General features: G+C 41.1%; 2 protein-coding genes across 3 annotated transcripts in view; one reads left to right on the top strand and one right to left on the bottom strand.

The window, feature by feature from the left end:
* LOC121876601 overlaps positions 1–6612 on the top strand; it is a 43383-nt gene extending 36771 nt beyond the window's left edge. The window contains exon 4 of one of the 2 annotated variants that reach the window (XM_042381817.1): positions 4066–6612. In XM_042381817.1, the coding sequence (XP_042237751.1) occupies positions 4066–4809 (744 nt within the window). In that variant the 3' untranslated portion in view covers positions 4810–6612. Of the gene's footprint in view, positions 1–4062 lie in introns of both variants that reach the window. The other variant, XM_042381816.1, reaches the window with a different exon arrangement.
* Positions 6613–8482: 1870 nt separating this feature from the next.
* Positions 8483–19425, bottom strand: LOC121876603. Its single transcript, XM_042381818.1, has 4 exons — positions 19410–19425; positions 10105–10318; positions 9409–9743; positions 8483–9161 (listed from the first exon to the last, which is right to left on the bottom strand). Exons 1-4 carry the CDS (start codon positions 19415–19417, stop codon positions 9107–9109), a joined length of 612 nt encoding a protein of 203 aa, XP_042237752.1. The 5' UTR covers positions 19418–19425; the 3' UTR covers positions 8483–9106.
* Positions 19426–19847: the final 422 nt, after the last annotated feature.

Genomic DNA, 19847 nt, shown 5'->3' with positions numbered 1-19847 from the left:
GCCCACCACCATTGACGTAATCACCACTATGACGTGTACGACGCCATGACGCATTAGCCTGTAATGGCCTGTATGTGGCGATTCTGTCTTGAAATCTATCTGTAGTTTGTAACCCCTCTCAGCCCTGTCTGTTGTCTGTCATTGTCTGTACTGTTGTCTGTCATGTCTGTAAATATATCATAAGTTCTGTATTGCTTCAGTTGACTGTCATTACTGGTTGAGTTGACTGAATTAAAGGTGTTATACTTGTACTCTCCAAGTTAACTCACTGAGCCATGTTGAGTTGAGCTTCACAAGGACCATGACCATGTTAGATAATCCAGTATGTTGAAGGTAGAGACATGTTAAGTATATATATCTCATAAGAACTTAATTTATGTATATATTTAGCTGTCATGTCCAAATTGCATGTGCATTTTAGTTTTACTTTGAATAGTATAAGTGAATATTATTTCTACTTTGTTGTTAATATTGTTTATAATGAATGTTACACTAAAGAAGAAATGTGCTTAAAATATTACTGTATATATAAATTTTAACTAATTAAATTCAACATTCTAATTGACTATAGAGGCTGTTGGAGCTCTCGAAAGTTGCTTTGTTAGATCTTCAACGGTTATCAAAGTTCTGTACATTTTTAGTCACAGTGATAAGAGTTGTTTGGTTTTTGCCAACTTGTGTTGTTGTGACCCTCGAACATGGCAGAATAGGTATGGCAGACGACCAGAGGCGGACCTTGACGAGGACCTCCGCTCACATCTCTCGTCCAGCAGAGAATATCGATCGTCCAGGAAGGAAAAGGAGCCCTCAGGTAATGTGCCTAACAACAGCAAAAGCAGCAGTGCCTCGAAGGACTTATCCTCAGCCTCGTCTGTTTCACCGCCACCTTCACAGCCTCTCAAACACACTCAGCTCAGCGAAAACCAAGGTGGAGGTGACTCAGACACTCCCTCGACACCTGACCTCCAGGACGATGCTGTAAACGAAATATCGACGTGGCTTAAGTCTCCGGCGGGAGAAATGCGGCTATTCTTGGCACCACTGTTGGGTTGGGGTCCAGACTTAAACAGCAACCAGACCCCTATCAATGCCGCCTACGCATGGGATTACCTGGGCTACCTATTGCTATTCGCTCTTATCAGCATCACAGTGGGGATCGTCTCCGTCTATAAGAACATGCCTCTTGATGACGTAGAGGAGCCAGCGGGCATAACAAGTAATGCAATGCCGTACATGACAGACGAAGACGACATGACGTATAGTGCAATGCCTTACATGGCAGACGAAGACGACATGACGTATTTTGAGGATATGACAGACGTAGGAGGCACGGGCTATGGGGAGCCTATGGACATAGGTATGGGCTATGGGCAGCCTATGTACCCAGGTATGGGCTATGGGCAGACTATGGACCCAGGACTGTACAACCAGGGGCAGGGCATCAACGTCCCACAGATTAGGTAATTATCTTCCTGAGTGAATCAGGACTGACCTGGTTGTGTGAGCCTGGGGGAAATATTTGCCAATTGATTTTTTTTTCTCGTAACCATAAAATTGTGTAGCTGGCAAGGTACAGGCTGGAGAAAACAACACCATATAAACCCAACACAATACTGGTGCAAGTTTCAACACGTTAAAGGTTATACCTAAATTTGAAGGCTGGAAGAACAGTTAAGTAATATGAATCCTCATTCGATAAATAAGTTAATAAACTACTTGCCTCGTCGTTCGATTCCCTGAGATTCTAGTGTTGCTGTTTTAAGTTGGAACATGACCTAAACACGGTCTTTTTTTTTTCAATCTGATTCCAACAGCTCTTGTAAAACGAGTAAAGCACGGAGGACTGACCAGCCGGTAACCTTAACTAATTCTACCATGGCTCTGCTGTTAACATATAGGGCAGGGGTGGGCAATTATTTTTGATGGAGGGCTACTTCATGAATGGTGGCACACTTCGCGGGCCACACACTTAATGTGTATTGCTGCTATGTCCACCCAACTTCCAAAATTTTCCTTTCTGTAATTAATAAGAATTTTTTTTTTCTGATTGCCAAATGCAGTGGCGGGCCACATAAATAAATTGGCGGGCCAAATGTGGCCCGCGGGCCGTGCTTTGCCCATTATAGGGTGTTATCTTTTACTAACTATAATTTTAACAAAAACTAATGGATTGTATTTCTTTCGGAACCTCGCTTCGCAATGCAAGATTAACTGGCACTACCTTATTTGTGTATATTAGTGGCAACATTTCTAGAGCTACGACTTATATTGTTGAGCGTGAGCTGAGTGACGTCATTGGTAGAGGTTGGGTGGCGTTATTAATAAGGCTCGAGTGAAGTCACTTACGGAGGTTGAATACGTCAGTGGTGAACGTTGTGACGTCACTGGTGGAGGCTTCCCGTTGGTGGTGGTGTGTCATACGTCATTCTGTACAATATGTTATTTATTATATTATCTATTTGATCTATTTATTACCTTATTTATCCTCTGTTATTTTGTATTAAGTTGATTTTAATAATAAAGCATGTAATAAATTTTGTACAGATTCCTTTAATTGGCCACAGTCATTTATAGACTACAGTAGTGTTATAAATCCCATATATTTATCTAACTATAAATATTCCATTATAGTTTACTTACAAATTAATTTTAGGACACGTTTAATCAAGTTTAATTTGAATGAAAATTTTGTGATGGTAAGTTTGGCCGCATCAGTTTTGTTTTTGTATAGATCTGTAGTGAACGAAGTGTGTGGCTACAATACCGGATATATATAACAATGTGTACGTCATCATACGCGTTGTACTAGCTTACTCTAATGCTTGTTTAATTAATTGTAATATATAGATACTGTACGCTTTTAAATGTGCTTTTGCTTTTGTACTTAGCTCCCTAAATATATAGACAACTAGATACATTAGTACTTAGATTCTTAGCCATATAGATAGAGTAATTGATGAATATTGGCATAGAATGTAAAACAAACGTGAAAAGATTAGCACTGGATGATAGACGACAACATCCAAGTGTGGTCAGGGAAAATATCCCAATAGCTTCTGAATAATCTCCGATCTCAGTGCTCATGACTTACTTTGAATTGATATAATTTTATGTAAACATTTCATCTTTGACAGTATTATGTAGTACAAGAGATCAATGTAACTTGATTGTTTTGGGGAAGAAGAGGCAATCAAATGGTAGCTGTTGCTTTACTTTAAGATATCAATAAATGAAATCTTAACATGGAGGATGAGGAGAAGTAGTAAGCTATGGAAGGAGAGAGGTAGAGGGCGGGTAGCTGTGGAGGATTATTGAAGGTATAAACACAGACGTGAGGAAGGTTCTGAGAGGCCGCATAACCACCTTCGCTAACTAGTGACGCGTGACCCTGGACTATTTAACGGAATTAGTAGAGGGGTAGTTCTGTACACATCAGCTAGAGGATATAAAAAAAGGTAAACCTAGATGTAGGATGGCTGAGAATGTTAATTAAATGAGGTAAGGATTAGCGCTGAGAGAAAACCTGTGGATGTTTTGAATATTTGGGAGAGTTGGTGACCGACAGGCTGGAAGAGTCTAAAGGATCATTATAACATACCAGTAAACATCTTAGGTGGGGTGTACAGTATATAGGGCTCTTGGTCAAGCACTAAAAATGGGGCCTTAGGAATTTATGTCGTCCAAGCCAAACCAATAAAAATTCCCCGTTAAACATATCAAGTAAAGCCTGAATGACTAAGTAACTTGTAATGTTAAGTAAGAACACACTAAAAGTACAGAATAAGAACTCACAGAAGTGACCACGTAATTCAGTAACACACAGGCTGGCGAGACATCTCTCATCCTAACACCAACATCCACTATATTTTGGGTCCGCACCACTGGTCGGTCACGTCAAGTTTTGTTAATTATGCATATATGAAATAAAACCACATATACTGTACTATTAAGTAAGAAATATGACTAATATTAAATATGAGGTAAAACATATTACCTTGTGTAAGTGTTCTCTCCTAAATCTATATTTATTGGTATTTGTGTCGCTGTGATTCTCGGACACAGCAGAGTGGATACCGCAGACGAGCAGAGGCGGGCCACTACAAGAGTCTCAAATTATATCTGTCGTCCCAAGAGGAAAGTCGATCGTCCGAGGAGGAAGCTGAACCGTCAGGTAATGAACCAAACTATGGCAGGAGTGACAGCGCCTCGGGGGACTCATCCGCAGGTTCTTCGTCTTCACCTTCACAGCCTCCCATACACACTCACCTCGGGGAAGGCCAAGAGGAAAACGCCTCGCACTTAGACTCTGAATCTCCCTCGACCTTCGCCCCTCACCACAATAACAAAGAGATCTCAGCGTCGCCAGGGACTGAGGAGGAAGAAGCCCGGCTGTTTTTTGCCCCAGCGTTTCGTTGGGGTCCCACCTTCAACCCTAACGTGACCCCCATCCTGGCTGCCCACTCCTGGGACTTCCTGGGCTACCTTCTGCTGTTCACCCTCACCAGCTTTATATGGCCGATTTATTCTCAACCTAAAACCGATATGGACATGATGGGCATGGACGGATCAATGAACATGATGGGCATGGATGGATCAATGAACATGATGGGCATGGCGGGATCAATGAACACGATGGGCATGGCGGGATCAATGGCTACGGCGGAAGTGTCGTTCATGCCGGGAGTAGACACACAGGACGGCATGACAGACACAAGGTTCACGGGTATAAGAGACACGGGCTTTGAACAGCCTCAGGGCGCAGTGTTTCCAAACCCTCAGCAGAGCTTCACTAACTTTCAAATTAACTAGTGTTTCCTGTGTATGATCCACACTCACTTTTGATTCGCCAGTGAGGGGATGTGCGGGTCATAGTTTTCCCTCTAAATGACTCTCATTGACCTGGTTCACGAGTGAGTTCAGAGTGTGATAGGAACTTTGTTGTTGCTGCATATCTTTAACTTAGTGCTTTACATTACAGTGACATGTATTAATTAATCTAAATAATGTTATACTGTACTTGTTAGACTACCAGAGTCCAGCAAACATCTTCGTAACTTAGAATTAGAATGTTTAATATAAGCTAAACTAAGTCAATCAAATCAAAATCATATGTCCATATTTAATTGTATAAATGATTTTATATGTTTACATATATGTAAACATCGCCACACTTCCACGGTTCTGAGCTGGTGGCGTCAAAACAAAGAGAGAGCGCGAGTATAAACCTACAACGGCTCAAGATTTTCCCACATATACAAAGTTATTTTATTTGAGTGATTTTATCAAACTATTCACTCATTAAACGAAGAGATTTACTCAATGTTTACCCTATCTATCATTCTCGTCACTACAGACTGTGTAGTAAGTGACGGTGAATAATTTTTCTTAATATCACTAAAATCGGGTTATTACATCTTTCCTTAAACAAGTAATCACCTGGTTGTTAAGCTCTAGCGCAAACCTATCATGCTTAAACCCAATAAATAATGTGAAAAATAATTAGCCAACCTTAGGCTGCATTTACACCAAACGAATCGAGTCGAGTCAAGTCAAGACGAGTCATGAGTCGTCTTGACTCGCCATTGCAGTTCACATTAATTTGCATGTTTTTTTTTTTTTCAAAAACCGTTCACACCGGGAGAGTCACGCCGAGTCGAGTCATGTTTACGGCTGGACCCATTTTTTCATCAGTCACCGCGCGTCCGTTGTGGTGTGAGCAGTATCATGCAGGCGGGTGATTTGATAAATTTTGTTCGGGAGCGTCCTGTCATGTCCACCAACTTCTTAAAGTTTTCAGTTGTCATCCCAAAGAAATTGTATAATTTGTCTGGATGGTTCACCAAGTCTGGGAATAATTAACTAAAGGCACCAAAATCTTGTCCTTTGGCGTTGATTTCATGTATCCACAATTGGGTCCTCCTCCTCCTCCTCCTATGGCGCCGAACCCACAATAGAACATATAGTTCAGCGAGAGAATGTGTGTCCATACAGGCTGGGTACTGACAATTTAGTGACAACCCTGACTCGTTTTGACTCTTTCGGTGTGAACGGGAATGAGTCAATTTGACTCGAGTCTAATGACTCTAATGAATCGACTCGACTCGTTTGGTGTAAATGCAGCCTTATTTTACACACACACACACACACGCATGAAGGTGTCTTGTTCAAAATGTGACAACAATATTCAGTAATAAACTTACTTTACATCTTCATCACATCATGAGACACCACAGAGGAAGGCATTCATCTGAACTTGTCAACTTTATCTTGTGTTCTAACAGTTGATGTTTTACGATAACATTTTATGTGAATGATGTCACGGATAGATTGGTTGACGTCACCAAGAAGCTGAGTGACGTCACTGGTAGAGGTTTCTCTCTGGCGTTGTTACACCAAAAATAATTCTGTGATGTATTTATTGATCTAGTTACTACTAAATTTATTTATCTACTGTAGTTTATATGATCTAGTTGTTGCTTTATCTATTGATAATTTTATTGCACCACTGATAAATAACTTAACTGTGTATTGATCAGCTGATCATTTTAATGCTTTAATTTTGTATACGTTAATTTTATATTATTTTTTATATATATTACACCTGTTATGTTATGTTGTGTAGTTTTATATTTTTCACAATAAATTCCGGAAGGAAATGTTCTCTGTTGTTTAACCGAGTCACTCAGATTTGGGTGTCTTAATTATCTTACTTTTCTTTACCCAAGTAAGGAAGAGAGACGCTTATGGTTACTGTAGCTCCAGTGTATATGTGATGCTATGCTATTTTGTACAGTAGCTCAAGAGGATACTTAAAATGTGTCCCCGTATCTTCACTTACTAGGAAACATATATTTACGAATCTTTGAGAATTGGGATTGAGATGTTTTATACACGAACGGAATTAGGGAGTCTGGGTTTATGTGTTTAATAAAAAAAATAAACCTTTGTGAATCCAGACCTAGATGTTGCTGGAGTGAACACAACGCACAGTACTACAGCCTTGTTTTACCAGCCACATGAATAATATTAATAACATCCCGTAAAATTATGTATATGGTCTATATTTTATATACTGTAAAAACATGGACAACACATTTTAAACATAAACAATAAAACAAACATACAATCAAACAAACAGACAAAGAAACAACAAAACATGTTTGAACATTATCACTACTATGCTAACTTTTACTAACAATAATAATGCCTAAAATTATTTATTTTTTGTTATCATTACCAGATGGTTGTTTAATAATAACACGTACACGAACAAAGATGTGTGAAGATTAACTGGTGCCTTGTTGTCATGCACACAGGCAACAGGTACTCACGGTGGGGAGCGACGGTGTCTGATTCGTTCGTGAAATACGTTTTATTCCGATGTTCGCCACATATACATTGCCACTGGTCTCTAATTGGTCAGGGAATCAGTCAACCTGATATCGTTCTACCAATAGATACCTGTTTATGTATACGACAACAGGGGCCCAGCGTAAGACTCGGTACACAAAGGGAAACCTGAAACTATCTTTGTACATTTCACTCATACACTTTCCCAGGTGATTACAGGAAAATATCACTTGAATGATTTATACTTCATATGCGTCTTGTAAGAGTTAATGTGTTATTGGTTGAAAGAGTTTTCTTCAACATGCAAACTAGACGGCCATGATCAGGGTTGGAATAATTGTATTTGTAATTTAAATGAAATATAATTAATTACAAGAAAATAGGAATTGTAATTTAAAGGGTTATATGTTAATTGTAATTTAAATGATAATCATATAATTGTAATTTAATTGTGAACTCAGTCCCCCGATTAAATTTTCAAAGCCGTCATCATGACCATGGCCATTCCACTGACTGCCACCCACGCAAAGCCAACTGCTGTACTGTGAACCATTGGCTAGACTCCTGCTGGACTCTGTGAAGAAAAGGTTGCACCCATACATAGAAATGAGGGATGTTCGAGCAGCGGCTTTTCCGGATTCTAGGTTCAAACTGGACTGGCTGTAGCAGAAGGACCAGGTACTGATTGATATGAAGGAAATGTTGGAAGAATCGGAGGCAGTTCAGGAGGGGTCAACAGAGGAAGAAAATGACAAAGATGATCTAGCAGAAGGATTACCTGTATAAAAAAGACCCAGACTTTTCTCCTTCATACCACTATCTTCAACTGGGCCACAAAATCAACGAGCATCAGAGGGAAGTACAGTGAGTCTGTTGTTGAAACAATGAGTGGAAGAAGGAACTATCCCATTTTCAAGTAATCCAGTATTTGTATCTGTAATTGACTTAAAAAGGTGTAATTGCTCCAACCCTGATCATGATACCCTTAGTTCTACAGGCAACCCCTCCCCCCAGTTCTACAGGCAACCCCTCCCTCCAGTTCTACAGGCAACCCCTCCCCCAGTTCTACAGGCAACCCCTATCCCCAGTTCTACAGGCAACCCCTCCATCCAGTTCTACAGGCAACCCCAACCCCAGTTCTACAGGCAACCTCTCCCCCTAGTTCTACAGGCAACCTCTCCCTCCAGTTATAAAGGTAACGCCAACCCCCCAATTTAGGATTATCAGTCAGGTGTGGTCCCCCAGTTTACAGTACAGTCTCTGACAACGTGAGAGGAAGAGTGACCTAGTACAATAAGTAAGGCGAGGATCCCCAAATGGTGTCGGCCTACACTCAACACCCTTCCCTTAATAAGGTCCTTAGGTTAGGTTCCCCTGATACGGTCGTTTAAGGTGTGGTGATCGCTAAGTAAATATTGAATCAGTACAGTGTTACTTAATCCTCAACACAAGTGCAACAATATTCCTATACATGTGTTTCTACTCTACTGAAATGTAATTACATAGTATATTTATTACCTATTTACTTCTAAGCTTAACAGAAGTCAGTCGATGACCTATGAGCCAGGTAAGATCCGGGAGACGTGTAATACGAGATGTAAATTAATGATGTGCAGAGGTGAAGGTGTGCTACAGTGGGGATGTGTAGTACTCGAGGTGCCACACTGGAGGTCGGCGTAATTAATGACTCGTGGGGCGGCAGCTCTCGGTCTCTTACAGGACTAGAGAGTATTGCACCATTTTTGAAGTTAATGTCTTATTTTTTGGTTATTTTCATCACTTCGTGTCTGCGTCTTCGATGTAGGTTGTCTCTGTACAAGAGAAATAGAAAATTAGTTAACAACAGAGTGAATTAACAACATGAAGACGAGGGTCACCTGAAGATTAGGCACCCCAGCTTATTTCACGTAATGGTTAAACACCCTGACGGTTTAATCATCAGGTGAAATAAGCTGGGGTGACTAATCTTCAGGTGATCCAAAAAGTGAACTGTGCCTCTCACCACCAGAGTGCACAACACATGACAGGGTAACTCGCACATGCCAGGCAATGGCTCACCTCAGTTGTGTGTAAGGGATGTTGTGCCTGTCCCGGACCACCTGATACTGAGGACGACCCAGCCGACGACTCATGGGCAACTGCTTTTTTGTGACTGGTGCTTCACCCTCGGCATTTTGTTGTCTGATTGGCGCTCCCCTGAAGCGGTACGGTTTACGGACCAATCCTTTCCCGGGAGCGCGTTGTTTTGCTTTGGCTTTTTTGCGCGTGATTGGTGGGCTTCCCGAGATAAACCAGTAGAAGTAGTCGCTGATTCGCCGCATATATTCACCAATCTGCTGACCAATCCCAGTGATGGGGTTTCTGGAGCGCGGTGCCTTCGGTCGAGATGGAAGCTGTTGAGAAAAAAGACCAAAATTAAAGTAACAATTTAAATAATACATAAACAGTACCATTTCTAAAAGTAATCCCGAGCATCTTCACTGTCGCTTTATAAACCATCTTCAGCTGTAGACCCACACGCTACACAAGATAAGATGAAGCTCTTAAAGAAGCACCAAGTCTACTGCACCACCTCTGTTTTCTAATATAAAAGTCCAACATATTTGCATCAACACCCATTTTTTTTCGTTTTTGTGTTGTTAAGAAAATATTCCAACAAGAGCCAGTGTGTTAAGCATTATATCCCAACAATATTTGAGAAGTTGATTTATAGTGAGAAAAAAAATGAAGAGATGCGATATTGGCCAGACTTACCATAATCTCACCAAGTTGTTTCCTGACGGGGTATTTGGCGTACTGCTGCTGTTGATGTCCCGACACTACCCTGTTGTCCTTCGGCGTGAGGTATGAGGGAGGCGCCGCGACCCTCACTCCGCCCACTGAGCTCTCTACAGCCAATAGGTCCTCTTGACACTCTGCTGGCCCAGCCCACATCACCAGTGCTGCCACGCCCACCAGTTGCAGTACTCTGAAACATGGATATTTGTGAGTGTGGGCGTAAGGATAGTGATTTGGGAGTCATTACCTTAAAATCTTAAAAGTTGACAGGTTACGATTCCTTTAAAGTTGACAGGTTAACGAACTCTGGTCGTGGTCAAACCTTACTGAGTGACCGTTGCAGCTGCCCCTCAATAATCATTAACTCTCAGTTCCTTCAATTAGTCAGGTTCTACAGCTGTTGTGTCGCCTTTATTAGCTAACCAGTTCAGGGATGACTCTTCACATCGGGAGGAAGTGAGTAGTGTAGTGTAGTGTAGTGTAGTGTGGTAATGGGAGTCACCTGCCACACGGGATGTGGTCAGGAAATAATAGGTAACTGTGAGCTAAATTTACCATGGCAGATGACTAGTTATGAGGTCATGACGTCATAAACGTGACAGAGAAGACGTTCAACTTATGACTGAAGTGTGTCAAAACAAGGCAGGAAGAGGCTATAGTCGTTTACACGGTTCGTTGGAGTGTATTCTTTTACACAGACGTAGGAACATATATATATATATATGTATATATATATATATATATATATATATATATATATATATATATATATATATATATATATATATATATATATATATATTTATGTAAATCACAATGAAAACGTGGATAAGATAAATCTTGATAAAATCACACGGGAAAATGGAAACAACGGAGGCTTTCTTCTTTATTCAAGACATCTTCAGATGTGGTGTGGTATATATACCACATCACGTACAGTATTTAACATGGCACACTTTACGGACCTAATCAGTTTCCACACACACATACCAGGTGCATTTCACGACTCACGTCCGTGAATAAACACAAGTAACTCACTTCACATACTCGTACACGAATCGCAACAAGGTTCCACGTACTGTATAGTACTGTACATGACAAGCCACATCTCACGCACATACAACAGGAACCTTCTCACCGTGGGGTGATCCACACTACCCTGTCATTAACTGTTGTTTCTGGTCAGTCATCAAGTCTTAGCACTCACCGAGCTTCTTCACACACACACACACACACACACACACACACACACACACACCACTACTACTACTTTGCTGTCACTCGGAATCTAGTATGACGATCATCCAGCTATGATACAGTGATACGAGTTATTAAGGATGCCACCTACGTTGGTGAGTTCTGAGGTGACAAAAGAGGTCAATACGGGACCGGCAGAGTTGTTCACAGATGTTGCACATGTGGGGGCTACATCTAATGAGGGAGGGGCGGCGGCAACGTCTTTCCGGCGTTGGCGCTTGTCTGCCTCGTTATGCAGTCGGGTTAACTCGAAAGTATTGACACCTTCTTGTGTGGTGCTTCTCTAAGCGTTACAGTGTGGAGTAATCGTCTCCCAGGTAAGGGGGGTCTATTTGGCACTTTTTCAGATTTGTCTTAAGACTATCCTTATACCTTTTCAGTTGCTCGCCGGCGTTACGTTTACTATTCGTAAGGTGACTGTTAAGTAGCTGCTTTGGCAGTCTAATGTCATCCATGCGGGTAATATGGCCACTGGCCAGTCCAGCATAGTTGTTCATGGATAATGGTAACCTCGATGCTCCTACAGTTGGTGTCAGCAAGAATACTGGCATATGTTCTCTTGTCTTCCCATCGAACTCGGAGGATGGAACGTAGACTACGTTGGTGAAAGTTTTCAAGTGCCTTGAGGTGCTCCCTGTATGTGACCCATGTCTCGCTGCCATGTAGCAGGGTGGAGTTGGACCACTGCTCGATATACTGTGTATGTAACTTTGTAGATAATTCCAGCTCCCTACAGCTGAAGACACGGTTTCGGAGTCTGCTAAAGGCTTGAGATGCACATCTGATTCGATGTAGAATCTCTTCATCGATGTCTGCGTTTGGATAGGGAAGAACTCGGACTGGGTGCCGTTGTACAGGACACTGCCGTTCATGCCATCGTCGAGTTGCCTCACAATGACTATAAATTTTGGTGGGCAGCCAAAACGGCTGAGTGTCCACCAGAGGGTTTCCTTGTTGACCGAATCGAAGGCCTTGGTTAGGTCGATGAAAGCCATGTACAGATCACGACGCTGTTCTCTGCACTTATCCTGTATCTGGCGGGCAGCAAAAATCATGTCAGTGGTGCCTCGTGATGGTCTAAAGCCACATTGAGATTCTGGGAGGAATTTTTCCGCCTCGGGAAGAAATCTGTTTTAGGAGGACTCGGGCGGTAATCTTGCCAGCTACGGACAGCAGCAAGATCCCACGGTAGTTCTCGCAGTTTGACCGGTCTCCCTTGTTCTTATAAATAATGACACACACACACACACACACACTGTACCACCGTATTATATAACATTCTCAGATTATTTTCACAACGTAAGTTCTTAAGCTCAGATGCCTATGTTATGTCCCTGCATGAATAGCTCCTTAGAATGTGGTCATCACGGGTCCTTAAACGACCATCTGTAGTGTTGTGCATCTGACTGGGTGAAAAACCGCCCGATCGGATCCCTCACCACGGGCTCGCCTTGGTCCTCAGACGTCCGGCTCATGTCACCATCCTGTTTCTTGGTTCATTTTCTTTCTTTTTTTCTCTTCCTTAAATTTAGTGTTCGTTTTAATTTTTCATACACTGCGTTCAATGGATTACTAGTAGATATAAACAGTAGATATAAAAATAAACTGAGAGAGAGAGAGAGAGTATTTTACGGACGTCAGGAGTGAATTCAGATGTAGATGTTACAATGCGAGAAACTGTTATGCACTCATCAGGGGTCATTGGTAATTCAGGGTGACTCGTGAAAATGTCTACACACTACTTAACAAATTTTCGTGGTGATCGCGTGAATACTTGTATCACAACAGCAACATTGGTCTAACGTGTTTATGTGTGAGGTCTACCACAGGTGCACATCTGTTAAGTATTTGTAGTGTATAGACATTTTTATGAGTCACTCTGTAGATTCCTAGTTGGTGTAAGCTTATCTCTGAGACACATGCTTTGAATGATACGAACCACGAATCAATGAGAATCTGCCTCGGGATATCTAACGAACCAACGTGATTTCTTATACATCAGGTTTTATTATCATTTACCCAAATAAACACTACTCATTAGTACAGTTACCATATATAGTATACCTGTATATTTCTTCCATTTTACGGATAATTTCATATGAACGAACATGAACCTGTGAAAATTACTCGGAACAATTTATAAGAGAGTGGCTCATGTTCCATACAAGATAACGAGCTAATTACAAGTCATTGATCACCATCCACATGTCTGAATAGTGAAAACTTATAAGTTATGAATAAATAATGATCAAATTAGTTATACATTTGCTAGTTTTACACGCTGCTGAGTGTCATTACACTTATGTAGAGAGAAAGTGGATTATTATCTGCTTTCTGAATACGAAAATGAGTACATTAAGAGATATTTGTGATGAATGTTGTTATATACTGAGGCTGAGACAATATACGACGCCCTGTACACTGATAATTATACTGAATTATTAGAGAGAAACGATATATAGATTATTCCACACAACTTTCCCCTTTGGCTTTCTACTTCCTTCCTCTTTCTCCCTCTCACTCCCCGATACTCAATATTTATCTGTTTGTCTTGTCATTTTTCTCCTTTCTCTATCACTCCTCTCCATCTTCCTCCCTGTCGCTGTTCTCCATCTTCTTCCCTGTCGCTGTTCTCCATCTTCCTCCCTGTGGTTCCCAAGCTTCTTCACATGGCATCACCCTTTTGCTTTCTATTAAACCCATAAGCGCCCCCCTCCCCACCTTGTACCGACCCGTAACAGTTTTAAGCATGTATCTCGTGTATGTGGGGCAAATTGAAATATACTAAGGATTTTTTTACACTAATTTATTGAAAAATTCGTAATAAATAAAAAATCAATATTTATATTTGTTTTCCACATGGCCTAATCTTCAGGTAATAAGACTAATTACACGCTACGTTAAAGAGATTCACCCAAGGCATCCACCCAGGTATTGAGTTTCGGTTATATCAGAAGGGTGAAGTAACGTGAGCAGTTACCTGAGTACAAGTAACGTAAGTTTTAGATTTCATTATTTTTTTTTATTAATTGTTGATGAACTTGAGTTTTTATTCAATTTGTTAAGTGCTTAAAGACCTTGGTTGTTGAAGAGCAGTAATATCATTATAACAACAACTCCTAACAGTAATTGTCCCTTACAATTGATTATCTTCACCCTCTTACATCACTCACCACCACTACTACCACAACTACCACACCTCACTCACCACCACCACTACCACACCTCACTCACCACCACCACTACCACAACTATCACACCTCACTCATCACCACTACTACCAACTACTACCACAACTATCACACCTCACTCACCACCACCACTACCACCACTACCTCACTCTACCACCACCACACCTCACTACCACACTACTACTCACACCTCACTCACCACCACCACTACCACCTCACTACCACCACCACTACCACCACTCACCACACCTCACCTTCCACACCTCCTCCCCACCACTACTACCACTACTACCACCACTGCCACCACTGCACCACCATCTCACCACCACTACCACCACCACCACTACTACCTGCTTCCACACCTCACTCACCACCACTACTACTACTACTACCACAACTACACCTCCTCACCCACCACCTACTACCACCATCTCACCCACCACTACTACCATCTCCACCACCACTACTACCACAACTTCACCACACCTCACCATCACCACCACCACCACCTCCTCCACCACCACCACTACCACCACCATCTCACCACCACTACTACCCACAACTACTACACCTCACCCATCCTGCCACAACTACCACACCTCACCCATCACCACCACTACCACACCTCACTCACCACCACTACTACCACAACTACCACACCTCACTCACCACCACCACTACTACCACCATCTCACCACCACTACTACCACAACTACCACACCTCACTCACCACCACCACTACACTGTTGCCTTTGATCTTAAACATCAATAAGTTGTGTATTTTGTGACTTAAAGAATTTATTGCGATATTAACCAATTTAATTCTAGACATAAGAAAAATATATACAGTACTGAATGGTAAAATATAAGTAACTGTATAATTATAAACCAGTGTCTGTCCTCGAAAGAATTAATTGCTGGGTAAATATAAAATAAAGTTTGCTGTTCTTTTTAGATTAATTATTACTAAAAAAATGCGCTACTGAGAGGGGGGTGACGTGGTGGTGGTGGGGGTGCTGTAGTTTTTTCCCAGTCTGGTTCAAGATTTAGAATGCAAAAGAAGTCAGCAGGTGGTGGAGAGCGAGAGAGACAGAGAGAGAGAGAGAGAGAGAGAGAGAGAGAGAGAGAGAGAGAGAGAGAGAGAGAGAGAGAGAGATTCACTTCCGTTCACATCGTTCTCCACATAAAACATGACCAAGTTAAACAGTTAGACAAGTTCATTTAGTCTAATAGTCTTGTCTGAAACAGTGAGACAATACCAACATAACCGAGCTCACAGCTTCACTACGCGACTTGTTACTACACAGTTGCCTGTCTTCCTCACATACGACAACCCCTCCTGAATTTGCCGTCCTCACCGTGCACTCGCCTGCAGGTACTGACCCACTGGTCTAGACGACTGTGGCCACACACTGGGGTTGACCCACCACTTGTGATTGTCCAGTGGTCGCGGCAAATTGTTTGTAATGTGCAGCACAAACTCTAGAAGGGTTGGGTCCAGGCTCAGGCGCGGCCGACGAGGCGTTACCCACCACCAGCCTGTGGCCACATGTGTCGACTGATCACGGCCAATTTTATAAAGCACCTCAGTGAGAACTGTAGCCTTACAAACAAATACATCTTTACGCCTCTGACTGGTACGTATCGAAAAGATCAAGCTTCACTGTCACATAAACCTGCCTATAACTATTTACCCGTCACTCCATTTATCTACCTTTGTATAAAATCTAAGACAGCCTAAAGTTATAATCATACGCGTCTGTGCGTATTTATCCATCAGTCCCTCCACCTATCTCTGTAACTATTTAAATAACTCAACGCTGTCACGCCAAAAACATTATACTAAGCTATTTAGCTACCATTATCTATCTGCCTGCATCCGTATATCAATGACACCCACCACCTCACCACAACACATGGCGATTTTTCTTCAGTGTTGTGAAGGTCTCTTAAGTGTTTGTTGAAGTAAAGATAACTTCAAAAACACAAGAGAGTCTTAACTTAATATTTTGGACTCATTCAAGAAAACACAATTACTTTATTACAGTGATTAACAATATTTTAACTGATGTATTTCCGGAAGCAAACAACAAAACAAAAAACAATTGCTTTAAAGAGAATCCTGAACAAATATTCAAGATAAAACGAAGACTTAACATGTAGCTTTATATAAAGGAATACAAAGACCTAATGCTACTGAGAAAACTACTGTATATAATAATACTGTACGTTAATGTTCCGATGATTCATTAGCCCGAAGGTTCATTAATCTGATGATATGTTCAGGCTAGATAAGTTAAGACGTCGAGACCAAGTTCCCACTGAAGCAATGAACCGTTGGAATATAGACCCTTAGGCATTACGGTACTAAAGTAAAGCAAAAACTTACCCTGACATCGACTACCGACTGATAAAAAGCCCTTCATTTTCTTAGACAAAAAAACTAAATGTAACATGAACAAGAATTTACACCGTCACACACTATCATAAGTATCGCAGGTATAGTATGTCCATGTAAAACTAAACTAATACTGTATTTGTACTGTACTGTAATCCACATGTATGATAGAGAAGTTAATTACATCTACTAACACTCATACTTTTGTTAATACGCCCACCACTATATATCCACTTCACGTCACCCACCCCCGTGTAGGAGTTGAGAGTGAGGTGGTAGTCATTGTAGCTGAGAGTGGGATGGTAGTCATTGTAGCTGAGAGTGAAGTGGTAGTCATTGTAGCTGAGAGTGAGGTAGTAGTCATTGTAGCTGAGAGTGAGGTGGTAGTCATTGTAGCTGAGAGTGAGGTGGTAGTCATCTGGTAGTCATTGTAGTTGAGAGTGAAGTAGTAGTCATTGTAGCTGAGAGTGAAGTGGTAGTCATTGTAGCTGAGAGTGAGGTGGTAGTCATTGTAGCTGAGAGTGAGGTGGTAGTCATTGTAGCTGAGAGTGAGGTGGTAGTCATTGTAGCTGAGAGTGAGGTGGTAGCCATTAGAAGCTGAGAGGAGAGGTGGTAGTCATTGTAGCTGAGAGTGAGGTGGTAGTCATTGTAGCCGAGAGTGGGTGTAGTCATTGTAGTTGAGAGTAAGGTGGTAGTGATTTTAGCTGAGTTAGGTGGTAGTCATTGTAGCTGAGAGTGAAGTGGTAGTCATTGTAGCCGAGAGTGAGATGGTAGTCATTGTAGCTGAGAGTGAGGTGGTAGTCATTGTAGCTGAGAGGGGGTGGTAGTCATTGTAGTTGAGAGTGAAGTGGTAGTCATTGTAGCTGAGAGTGAGATGGTAGTCATTGTAGCTGAGAGTGAGGTGGTAGTCATTGTAGCTGAGAGTGGGGTGGTAGTCATTGTAGTTGAGAGTAAGGTGGTAGTGATTTTAGCTGAGAGTGAGGTGGTAGTCATTGTAGCTGAGTGAGGTGCTAGTCATTGTAAGTGAGAGTGAGCTGATGGTCATTGTAACTGAGAGTGAGCTGGTAGTCATTGTAGCTGAGAGTGAAGTGGTAGTCATTGTAGCTGAGAGTAAGGTGGTGGTCATTGTAGCTGAGAGAGAGGTGGTAGTCATTGTAGCTGAGAGTGAGCTGGTAGTCGTAGCTGAGAGTGAAGTGGTAGTCATTATGGTTGAGAGTAAAGTGGTAGTCATTGTAGCTGAGAGTGAAGTGGTAGTCATTGTAGCTGAGAGTGAGATGGTAGTCATTGTAGCTGAGAGTGAGGTGGTAGTCATTGTAGCTGAGAGTGAAGTGGTAGTCATTATGGCTGAGAGTAAGGTGGTGGTCATTATAGCTGAGAGTAAGGTGGTAGTCATTGTAGCTGAGAGTGAGGTGATAGTCATTGTAGCTGAGAGTGAGGTGGTAGTCATTGTAGCTGAGAGTGAGGCGGTAGTCATTGTAGCTGAGAGTGAGGTGGTAGTCATTGTAGCTGAGAGTGAGGTGGTAGTCATTGTAGCTGAGAGTGAGGTGGTAGTCATTGTAGCTGAGAGTGAGGTGGTAGTCATTGTAGCTGAGAGTGGGGTGGTAGTCATCGATATAAAATATGATTCTTATTATTATTATTATTATTGCCTTACTACAGTTCTATGTGAGTCGTTACTACATATTACAGCTAATACGTCTACGCAGTACTCTTAAAACACTCTTTTATACGAACGTAGAAAGAAGTTAAATTAAGTCAAAGATCGATTATCTTTTAAATAATTTAATGGATATATAAAGATTTTCATTACTTGCTTGGCTGACAATTTAATTTCCATAAAATCGAAAAAAAAGACGATTCACAAAAGCGAACAGCTCAAATCAGAGTACAAATATCAACGTCTATAATTTATTAATACCTGTACAGGACTTTTCCTTTGACGAGCTTGAAATCATTAATATATAACAAAACTTACTTTGATTTTTTTCCTTTTAAGTTGGCAATGATATCTCAACATCCTTCACATCCATTTGTCTCAATGAACTTGAAATAAAATAACGTTTGTATTATTCGGCATTACAAACTTTCTCTTACATGGAGTTTTACTGACCCTTGTTAAAGAGTTGTTTTAACAGTTAGTGTCTGTATGCGATACACGTCTTTGTTTTAATAACTAGGGTATTTAAACACGCACCCTTAATTCGGTTTATACGCTAGAAAGTCACTTACAATAACTATTCAGTACTTCACTGCACAATAAAGAACTAATGTCACGTATTAATAAACATGTCACTTTTACACTTGTCTTGGTACATGTTTTCAGATAACACAAATAATAGGTATAAAAAAGGACACACTGTACTTATTTTCAACCATTCAATATACACAGGCAAATTAGAGGCATGTTCCCATCACAGAACCGTTCTTCCACTCACCTTCCCATCTTGACGCTGCAGGGGAACTGACGCAATAGCACAGGGAATTTTATTTAAGTGTACGCTGCACATGCCTGTGCCGTTTCCAGGCAGGATTTATTGTATGTAGATATATATATATATATCTATATATACTTTGGGGGGAGGAGGAGAAAGAGGTGAATATTATCTGTACAAAAAATCAACAGATGCAGTAGAAAATGTTATATTTATAACATTAGAATTTTACAATTGTCTTTTATTGCGTAAAAATAGTATTGAGTTGGTAATTGGTTATATTGCAGCGTGCGGCAAGAAGTTCACTGAACGCTTATATCAAGGAAGCCTAACTGTAAACTCTTGGGCAGAACAACAGCATTTTAATTCAAGGTCGGCGTAGGTATTATTCCTACAAATCCTTTAAAAAAAAAAAAAAAAAAAAAATTATATATATATATA

Source organism: Homarus americanus, unplaced genomic scaffold (genome assembly GCF_018991925.1).
Source record: "Homarus americanus isolate GMGI-L3 unplaced genomic scaffold, GMGI_Hamer_2.0 scaffold28, whole genome shotgun sequence".
Taxonomy (NCBI): Eukaryota; Metazoa; Arthropoda; class Malacostraca; order Decapoda; family Nephropidae; genus Homarus; species Homarus americanus.
The sequence above is the reverse complement of the archived record's forward strand: the minus strand, read 5'-3'. Positions and strand labels throughout refer to the sequence as shown.